The 11,335-nt window shown below is 40.5% G+C and overlaps 1 protein-coding gene across 1 annotated transcript in view; it reads right to left on the bottom strand.

The window, feature by feature from the left end:
* Window positions 1-11,335, bottom strand: part of CFAP54 (cilia and flagella associated protein 54) — a 379,568-nt gene that overhangs the window by 94,426 nt on the left and 273,807 nt on the right. Inside the window, exon 46 of the mRNA XM_023735735.1 lies at window positions 8,048-8,170. Within this exon, the coding sequence (XP_023591503.1) occupies window positions 8,048-8,170 (123 nt within the window). The remainder of the gene's footprint in view (window positions 1-8,047; window positions 8,171-11,335) is intronic.

The raw sequence follows: 11,335 nt of genomic DNA, 5'->3' as shown, positions 1-11,335 counted from the left end.
TTTCCTCCTCTGGAAAATTTCTAGATTCTTTATTTTGTGAGCTTGCTGAAGCCATCCTGTATTGCCTCTTTATGTGATTTGCTATTGACTGTTGCCTCCGAGCCATCAGTAAGTTACTATATTTATTTATTTTATGCTTGCTTACTGTGTCCTAGCTTGTTTTGTTTCAATATGCCCAAATAGGCTGCTCATATGGATTCAGCTCAGGTGCCCAGATAGATAGCCACCAAGTGTGTGGTATAGGCATTCACTTACAGTCCTAGAGAGTCATGGGTGATTGTTGTAGGCACAGGCATCTGGCTGCAGCAGGAGGACACACTCTGAGCAAGGCAGGGGGCTAACGGCCATCCTCGAGTGTCCAGAAGGAAGGCGTGTCCCTGTTCCCTAGAGGGCGCAGTTGTGTGGGTTTTGCAGCCAGACTATGAGCACATAATGCTGTTGGCTGTAAGGACTGGGGAGCACCTCTTATTCATGGGCCCCTATCTCAGGTGGCTAGGTGGTGTGGGTGGAGCCACCAGTCCTCAGGCCCTTAATGTGTGTAGGTGAAGACTCTGCTTAATAGGCAGAGCAGTGTCAAATGTCAAGGACCTGCCACTTCTCAGCTGAAAGAGCTGAAGTTAGAGTTCCAGTATATGCCCTGTTGTACTGCAGTAATGAGGGCCTCTGCTGTTGAGATGGGCCCACACCAGTCTATGCAGGGGTTAAGGCACTCAAAGTCCGTGGATCCCTTATGCCTGTGCCTAGGTAAAAGAGCTGTGCCTACCCTGGGTTCCTGGCTTGCGGGAGCGAGCAGTTTATTTTTTCCTCTGTTTGTTAATTTGTTCACTCTTCAAGGCTGGGAGAATGGCTCCAGGCATGTGACGGATCCTACTTCTTGCCCAGGGGACTCAGCAATTGCTGAATCTGGTCCGGGACCCCATGCAGAGCAGGGAGCAGGGAAGTAAATGGGAGAGAAGTTTTTCCCTAAGGGAGCTGTTTTTTATCCCTGCGGTAGGCTGTACGCAATTACTTATCTTTCGCCGATCCAGGGCTGCTTATCACTGGCTCTGGGTGTCCGTGTAGACTCTCTGGCTCTGGGTCTCTCCCGGAGCAGAAAACGTGCCTCTGGAACTCCGTTGCTTGCCTGCCTCACCGCTCACCCCTGAGCCGATCAGGCCTGAAGGGCTCAGGCTCTTGCCGGGTCAGGTCTGGCAACTCCTCGCTTCTTCGGAACTATATTTCCCTCCCCCTGCCACTCAGTCCAGTTCCTCAACTCTGCCTTTGATGTTCAGGGCTCCCAGATTGCCATATATAATCGAATCACTTGTTTTTTCGGGTCTTTGTTGTAAGAGGGTCCACTGGAATCATCTTACTACTCCATCATCTTAGCTCTGCCTCTGCCATCCTTCCTTCTAAGGAGCATTCTGTTTGTACTTCTTCCAAGACAGATCTGTTCGTTCTTTTGGCAGCCCATGGTATATTCAATATTCTTCACCAAAACCACAATTCCAAGGCGTCAATTCTTCTTTGGTCTTCTTATTCGTTGTCCAGCTTTCATATGCATATGAGACAACTGAAAATGCCAGGGCTTTGGTCAAGTACACCTCAGTCTTCAAGGTGATATCTGCTTTTCAACACTTTGAAGAGGTCTTTTGCAGATTTGCTCAACGCAATGCATCTTTTGATTTCCTGACTGCTGCTTCCATGGGTGTTGATTGTGGATCCAAGTAAAATGAAATCCTTGACAACTTCAGTCTTTTCTCCGTTTATCAGGATGTTGCTTATTTGTCCAGTTGTGAGGATTTTTGTTTTCTTTATGTTGAAGTGTAATCCATACTGAAGGCTGTGATCTTTGATCTTCATCCTAAGTGCTTCAAGTCCTCTTCACTTTCAGCAAGCAAAGTTGTGTCATCTGCATATTGCAGGTTGTTAATGAGTCTTCCTCCAATCCTCATGTCCTGTTCTTCTTCATAGTCCAGCTTCTCGAATTATTTGCTCTGCATACAGATTGAATAGGTATGGTGAAAGGATGCAACCCTGAAGTACACCTTTCCTGACTTTAAACCACACAGTATTCCCTTGTTCTGTCCGAACAACTGCCTCTTGATCTGTGCACAGGTTCCTCATGAACACAATTAAGTGTTCTGGAATTGCCATTTTTTGTAATATTATCCACAATTTGTTATGATTCACACAATTGAATGCCTTTGCATAGTCAATAAAACACAGGTAAACATCTTTCTGGTATTCTCTGCTTTCAGCCAGGATCCATCTGACAGCAGCACTGATATCCCTGGTTTCACGTCCTCTTCTGAATCCAGCCTGAATTTCTGGCAGTTCCCTGTTGACGTACTGCTCCTTTTGAATGATCATCAGCAAAATTTTACTTGCGTGTGATATTAATGATAAATTGTCTGATAATTTCTACGTTCAGTTGGATCACCTTTCTTGGGAATAGGCAAAAATATGGATCTCTTCCAGTCGGTTGGTCAGGCAGCTGTCTTCCAAATTTCTTGGCAAAGATGAGTGAGCACTTGCAGCGCTGCATCCATTTGTTGAAACATCTCAGTTGCTATTCCGTCAATTCCTGGAGCCTTGTTTTTCACCAATGCCTTCAGTGCAGCCTGGACTTCTTCCTTCAGTACCATCAGTTCCTGGTCATATGCTATCTCTTGAAATGGTTGAACATCGACCATTTCTTTTTGGTATAATTACTCTGCGTATTCCTTCCATCTTCTTTTGATGCTTCCTGCATCATTTAATATTTTCCCCATAGAATCCTTCAGTATTGCAACTCGAGGCTTGAATTTCTTCTTCAGTTCTTTCAGATTGAGGAATGCCGAGCGTGTTCTTCCCTTTTGGTTTCTATCACCAGCTCTTTGCACATGTCATTATAATACTTTACTTTGTCTTCTCGAGCCACCCTTTGAACTCTTCTGTTCAGTTCTTTTACTTCATCATTTCTTCCTTTTGCTTTAGCTACTCAACGTTCAAGAGCAAGTTTCAGAGTCTCTTCTGACATCCCATCTTGGTCTTTTCTTTCTTTCCTGTCTGTTTAATGACCTCTTCCTTTCTTCATGTATGATGTCCTTGATGTCATTACACAACTCGTCTGGTCTTTGGTCAGTAGTGTTACGCGTCAAATCTGTTCTTGAGATGGTCTCTAAATTCAGGTGGGGTATATTCAAGGTTGTACTTCGGCTCTCGTGGACTTGCTATAATTTTCTTCAGTATAGGAGCAATTGATGGTCTGTTCCTCAGTCAGTCCCTGGCCTTGTTCTGACTGACAATATTGAGTTTTCCATCATCTCTTTCCACAGATGTAGTCGATTTGATTCCTGTGTATTCCATCTGGCAAGGTCCATGTGTATAATCCCCATTTATGTTGGTGAAAAAAGGTATTTGCAATGAAGAAGTCATTGGTCTTGCAAAATTCTATCATGCAATCTCTGGCATCATTTCTATCACCAAGGCCATATTTTCCAACTACCGATCCTTCTTCTTTGGTTCCAACTTTCACATTCCAATCACCAGTAATTATCAATGCATTCTGATTGCATGTTCGATCAATTTTAGACTGAAGAAGTTGGTAAAAATCCTCGATTTCCTCATATTTGGCCTTAGTGGTTGGTGCGTAAATTTGAATAATAGTTTTATTAACTGGTCTTTCTTGTAGGCATATGGATATTATCCTATCACTGACAGCGTTGTACTTCAGGATAGATATGGAAATGTTCTTTTTGACGATGAATGCACAGCATTCCTCTTGAAGTTGTCAGTCCCGGCATAGTAGACCATATTGTTGTCTGATTCAAAATGGCCAATACCAGTCCATTTCAGCTCACTAATGCCTAGGATATCGATGTTTGTGCGTTCCATTTCATTTTTGACAATTTCCAATTTTCCTAGATTCATACTTCGCACATTCCACATTCTTATTATTAACGGATGTTTGCAGCTGTTTATTCTCATTTTGAGTCGTGCCACATCAGCAAATGAAGGTCTTGAAAGCTTGACTCCATCCACATCATTAAGGCTGACTCTACTTTGAGGAGGCAGCTCTTCCCCAGTTGTCTTTTGAGGGCCTTCCAACCTGGTGGGCTCATCTTCTGGCAGTATATCAGACAATGTTCCACTGCTATTCATAAGGTGTTCAATAGCTAATTCTTTTCAGAAGTAGACTGTTTGGGTCCATCTTCCTAGTCTGTCTTAGTGTGGAAGCTCAGCTGAAACCTGTCCACCATAGGTGACCCTGATAGTATCTGAGTACCAGTGGCATAGCTTCTAGGATCAAAGCAACTTGCAAGCCCCCACAGTATGACAAACTGACAGACACTTGGGGGCACAGCAGACCATATGATTATCTGATTGAAAATAGCCAATACCAATCCATTTCAGCTCACTAATGCCTAGGATATAGCATTTATACCTGGAGCTCCTGAAGTTCTGACCATTGACTCTAAGCACTCACATACTCTATACCCCACCCTGTGATCTACTAGGGCTCTCATTTAATATGTTCAACCCCTGCCCAAGCAGTATTCCTCATCTCAGTAAATGAAAACTATTTTTCTGACATTTGCCCAGATGGAACACTCTGGTCATCCTGGACTCTTTTCTCTTTATTCACCTCCAAACCATCATCATCAAATGCTGTCAGCTCTACCTTTGCAACATACCCAGAGTTTGACCAATTTTCACTCCTCCCATCACTGCCCCCACACCATTATCATCTCTCACCCAGATTATTTGCAATGGCCTTTCTAATTTTTTAATTTTGGTGAAAATATACACAACGAAACACTCACCAATTTAACAATTTCTATATGTCTAATTTAGTGGCATTGATTATATTCTTCATGCTGTTCAACCATTATTGCTATTCTTTTCTAAAGTATTTCACCACGATTAATATAAACCCAATTCCCCCTACGCAAAAACTCTCCCCTGGTAACCACTAACAATCTTTGGTTTCTAGATATTTGATTATTTCATATAAATGAGATCAGTGTTTGTCCTTTTTTGACTGACTTATTTCGCTCAACATAATGTTTTCAAGGTTCATTGATGTTGTGGCATGCATCAGGACTTCATTTTCCTTTATGAATGCAGAATATTCCATGGTATGCGTACACTACATTTTGTTTATCCATTCATTTGTTGAACATTTTGGCTATTATGGAAAGTGCTTCAATAAACATTGGTGTACAGTCATGGAAACTCCACAGACACATCCAAACTGCCTGAGGGACTGAATTGCTGGGCTGAGGGCTGTGGGGACCATGGGTCTTGGGGAACAGCTAGCTCAACTGGCATAATATAGTTTATAAAGAAAACGTTCTACATTCTACTTTGGTAGGTAGCATCTGGGGTATTAAAAGCCTGTGACCGGCCATCTAAGATACTCCACTGGTCTCACCCCTTCAGAAGCAAGGGAGAATGGAGAAAACTAAAGATACAAGGGGAAGATTTAGCCCAAAGGACTAATAGACCACAACTACCACAGCCTCCACCAGACGGAGTCCAGCACAACTAGATGGTGCCTGGCTACCACCACCGACTGCTCTGACCGGGATCACGATAGAGGGTCCCGGACAGAGTTGGAAAAAATGTAGTACAAAATTCTAACTCACAAAAAAATACCAGATTTATTGATCTGACAGAGACTGGAGACACCCCGAGAGTACGGCCCCCAGACATCTCTTTAGCTCAGTAATGAAGTCACTCCTGAGGTTCACCCTTCATCCAAAGATTAGACAGGCCCATAAACAAAAGGAGACTAAAGGGGCACACCAGTCCAGGGGCAAGGACTAGAAGGCAGGAGGGGACAGGAAAACCAGTAATAGGGAACCCAGGGTAGAGAAGGGAGAGTGTCGACATGTAGTGGGCTTGTTAACCAATGTCATAAAACAATATGTGTAGTCTTGAATGAGAAGTTAGTTTTTTCTGTAAATCTTCATCTAAAGTACAATAAAACAAAAAAAAAAAAAAAAAAAGGTAAAAAAAAATTGGTATACAGTTTTCTGTTTCTGTTCCTACTGTCACTTCTTCTGGTATATACCTATGCAATGGCCTTTTAACTGGTCTCCCTACTAAGGTTGTTCCTCAGATCTTCATAAGACTCAACTCCCTCAAAGCTCCAGGGGAACAAATCTCCACTTGTTTTTTTACTGTTCTACTCCCGTGACTAGAACAGTGCCTACATATAGTAGGCACTCAATAAATATTTCTGAATGAATGAAAGTACAATTTTAATAGCAAAATGCAAAAGGGTTAGAATAGAGAAAGGCTGTAGACTGAGAACCAAGCAAGAAAGTACTGCTGATTTAACCCAGGTAAGGAGATGAATTCCACAGAAAATGAACTGTCCATGTTGAATTTTACCTGAACCCTGTAATACTGAAAAACAATCCATGGTTAAAGAAATTCTTCCACCCTTTCTGCTCAGGAAAACGGCTTACTGCAAATAACCACCTTTCCTATGTGACTTCTCATATGATAACACTCATGATGCCCTCTTGTTTACATTTAACCCTATTACAATGAATGGTAATGATGTAGCCATCATACCGAGGAATAAGCAAAGTTTTAGTTCATTACTGAAGTAATGAACATAGTATATGTAAATATAATGTCAGTTTATGCAAGTAATTTTCAAGACTTACAGCTCACTCATTCCCCAGGTTCTTTTAGTTCCTCCAAATTTGAATCCAACTGGCATGTATCATGTCTGTCAGCCTCACTCCTCACACCCGGCCTCCCCCAGGCAAACTGACTTGCTACCTCCTCCTACTTCCTTTATTGCAGCCCACAGGGCCCGAGATTTGCCTAAAGCAAGATCACCCAGTGGTTCCTAGATCATTATGAAAACTGAAGCAGAGGCGAAGATAACTCATTCTGACTTAATTTACACTTTAAATATAGACTCCAATATTCATTTTCAAGGATGATGCTTCTAATCATCTAATTTATAAATCCAGATTAATCAAGCCCAGTAGCACCATTTCCTAAAGTTGGAAACAACTAGACAAAATGGAAGAAAGTTTTCCCTCACAAAAATCAGAAGAAAATTTTCCCTCACAAAAATCAGAAGAAATTTTTACAAGACTTTTTTTTCATGTTTTTATAAATTTTATTTATTTTGATGTTGTTGTTGAGAATATACACAGCAAAACATATACCAGTTCAGCATTTTCTACATGTACAATTCAGTGACATTGATTACATTTTTACTTGTACAACCATTCTCACCCTCCTTTTCTGATTTATTCCTCCCCCATGAACATAAACTCACTGTTCTCTACAGTTCCTATCTAATCTTTCAAGATGCTGTTGTCAATTTGATCACATATAGACAGTTCTTAAAACAGCATAATGCTCAAGGCAGACATTTTTTACTAGTTAAACTAAATTACTGTTTGGTGTTAAGATGACTTCAGGGGATATTTTTGGTTTAAGAGTTAAAGACTATCTCAGGGCAATAGCTTCAGGGGTTCATCCAGCCTCTATGGCTCCAGAAAGTCTACAGTCCATGATAATTTGAAATTCTGTTCTGAATTTTCCCCCTTTGGTTAAGATTCCTCTATAGAATGCTTGATCAAAATGTCAAATACGATAATCTTAACTCTTTGGTATAAAGTACATAAATCAAAAAAAGATCCAAATAAGATCTAAATAGAAATAATTTTGATTAAGAACATTAACCAAAAATTATTAGACCCAAAAGTCTAAGAGATAAGGTGATAAAATTGTCTAATGAGACCATCCGTTATAACTATAACAAAGAGCACAGTGCAGCATCCCTAAGTCAGAACTCAATTGAAAAAATCTATTCCAAAACTGTACTTTATTCTACATAACACCCTTTTATTGCAGACACATGGCCACTTTCAGCTGGGCCCTGACATATGAAGTCTCATAAAGCATGATGTGAGCTATAACCAGTCTTAATGAAGAGGTCGGGGTCCTGGAGACTTCTAAATACACTTTTGTGAGGGTGTTCCCTAAATTTTAGGAAAGCACCCTTCAAAGGCAAAGAAATGGCATTGAATCAAATAGGCAGGATTACCTTTATTTTTCCAGGAGCTTTACAGCCAGCAGATACTGTGGAAGGCATGTTTTTCCCATGTAAAACCTGGGACATCTCATAAAAGGCTTCAGAAAAGAATCCTAAATCTATAAGGACTTCTACCTTTAAAGGAAAGACAAAAATTAAGGAGATTTTAAATTAAACACTTTGTTTGACTTACAAAATAAAAATTTTATAAAAAAATCATCAACTTTCTGAGATCCAAAATTTCTGCTTAATGTTGGTAATGCATTATGAATTGATGTTTACTAAATACGGATGGATGGAGATGGCGTGTTTCTGTGTGTAAACTAGTTTATGTGGACCAAAAAACTAACAAAAAACAGCAGGAAACTATTACAATTATATTTTAACAGGTATCGTTTATCAGATGTTGCTTACTTCATCAAAGGCACATACAAAAATACATGACAGGCATGAAAAAGTTACAAAAATTGAATTTGTCTTTTTGTTCTTATGGTTAACTATAGCTTAAAAATAAGTCAAAAACAACTACAAAAAAACACACCTAATGTTCTCTAACACTCTAGAGTCAAGCAAACCAAGAGACTAACTCCACAAAGTATCAGTATAGACACAACTATTAATTTTCATATTCATAATTAATGGACACTGTTAATTTTACAGGCAAACACTTAACATTAATCAAGTGATAACTATACATTGTACATGGCTTATTTTGAATATAATCCAGCAGGACTTTTAATCAAAAAATTATAGGGTAAAAAGAAAAGTTCCTGTTTAAATTCATTCATTCATTCAACATGTACATAGAGTACCTTTTACATACCAAGCCCTCCTAGAGGTTACTTCTCATTGGAATGTGCACTTGTTGTTGTTAGGTGCCTCTGAGTTGGTTCTGAGTCACAGCGACTCTATGTACGACAGAACGAAACACTGGCTGGTCCTGCGCCACCCTCACAATCGTTATGCTTGAGCCCACGCTTGCAGTTACTGTGTCAGTCCATCACATTGAGGGTCCTCCTCTTTTTTGCTGACCCTCTACTTTACCAAGCATGATGTCCCTCTCCAGGGACTGGTCCGTCCTGATAACATGCCCAAAATATATGAGATGTAGTCTCACCATCCTTGCTTTTTTTTTTTATTGTTGTAATTAAATGAAGTTTACATTTCACGTTAGTCTCCCATACAGAATTTTTTTTTTTTTTACATACATTGTTATGAGACCCCAACCGCTCACCCCATTCTGCGACAGCACACTCCTCCCCTCCGGCCCTGATTCCCCATGAACATTCAACCAGCTCCTAACTCTCTCTGCCTTCCCAGCTCACCTCTGGACAGAAGCCGCCCCTTTGGCCTCTTGTATCTACTTGTCTAAGAGGCACATTCTTCACAAGTATCACTTTATGTCCCACAGTCCAGTCCAATCCCTGTCTGAAGAGTTAGCCTTGGAAATTGTTTTAGTTCCGGGGTGATGGAAAGACCAGGGGCCATGATTTCCAGGGCACCTCGTCTTAGTCAGACCATTAAGTCTGGTCTTCTTACTAGAATTTGAACTCTGCATCCCATCGTTCTACTGCTCCATCAGGGACCCTCTGTTGTGTTCCCTGTCAGGACAATCATTGATGGTAGCTGGGCACCATCTAGTTCTTCTGGTCTCAGGCTGATGAAGTCTCTGGTTTATGTGGCCCTTTCTGTCTCTTGGGCTAATACTTTCCTTGTGTCTTTGGTGTTCTTCGTTCTCCTTTACTCCAAGTGGTTGGGACCAATTGATGCATCTTAGATGGCCGCTTGCAAGCTTTTAAGACCCCAGACGCCACTCACCAAAGTAGGATGCAGAACATTTTCTTATTAAGCTTTGTTATGCCAATTGACATAGACGTCCCCTGAAAGCATGGTCCACAGACCCCGCATCCCAGATACTCTGTCTCTCAGAGTATTTGATTGTATTGAGGAAACTTCTTAGCTTTGGTTTAGTACAGTTGTGCTGGCTCCCCCTGTAGTGTATGCTGTCCTTCCCTTCACCTAAGATGATTCTTATCTACTATCTAGTTAGTGAATAATACTCACCCTCCCTCCCCACCTCCGTAACCATCAAAGAACGTTTTCTTCTGTGTTTAAACTTTTTCTTGAGTTCTTATAATAGTGGTCTTATAAAGTATTTGTCCTTCTGTGCCTGACTAAATTCACTCAGCATAATACGTTCTAGCTTCCATCAGGTTATACGATGTTTCACAGCTTCACCATTGTTCTTTATCATTGTGTAGTATTCCATTGTGTGGATATACCATACTTTGTTTATCCATCCGTCCAATGATGGGCACTTAGGTTACTTCTGTCTTTTGGCTATTGTGAACAGTGCTGCGATGAACATGGGTGTGCATACATCTATTCGTGTGACGGCTCTTGTTTCTCTAGGATATATTCCAATGAGCGGGATATCTAGATCATATGGGACTTCTATTTCTAGCTTTTTAAGGAAGCGCCAAATTGATTTTCAAAGTGGTTGTACCATTTTACATTCCCACGAACAGTGTATAAGTGTTCCAGTCTCTCCACAACCTCGACAGCATTTGTTATTTTGTGATTTTTGGATTAATGCTAGCCTTGTTGGGGTGAGATGATATCTCATTGTAGTTTTGATCTGCATTCCTCTAATGGCTAATGATCGTGAGCATTTCTTCATGTGTCTGTTAGCTGCCTGAATATCTCCTTTGGTGAAGTGACTGTTCATATCCTTTGCACATTTTTTAATTGGTTTATTTCTCTTTTTGCTGTTGAGATTTTGCAGTATCTTATACATTTCAGAGATTAAATGCTGATCAGATTTCTCGTAGCCAAAAGTTTTTTCCCAGTCTGTAGGTTGTCTTTTCACTCTTTTGGTGAAGTCTTTGGATGAGCATAAGTGTTTGATTTTTAGGAGCTCCCATTTATCTAGTCTCTCTTCTGGTGCTTGTACATCGTTACTTATGGTTTGTATTGTGTTTATGCCATTTATTAGGGCTCCTAGCGTTGTCCCTATTTTTTCTTCCATGATCTTCATCGTTTTCGATTTTATATTTAAGTCTTTGATCCATTTTGAGTTAGTTTTTGTACATGGTGTGAGATATGGGTCTTGTTTCAGTTTTTTGCATATAGATATCCAGTTAGGCCAGTACCATTTGTTAAAGAGACTGTCTTTTCCCCAATCACTGGACTTTGGGCCTTGTCAAATATCAGCTGCTGCTAGGTGGATGAATTTATGTCTGGATTCTCAATTCTGTTCCATTGGTCTATGTATCTGTTGTTGTACCAGTACCAGGCTGT

Source organism: Trichechus manatus, unplaced genomic scaffold, assembly GCF_000243295.1.
Source record: "Trichechus manatus latirostris isolate Lorelei unplaced genomic scaffold, TriManLat1.0 scaffold00081, whole genome shotgun sequence".
Lineage (NCBI taxonomy): Eukaryota > Metazoa > Chordata > Mammalia > Sirenia > Trichechidae > Trichechus > Trichechus manatus.
This window is presented reverse-complemented; position numbering and strand designations above follow the sequence as displayed.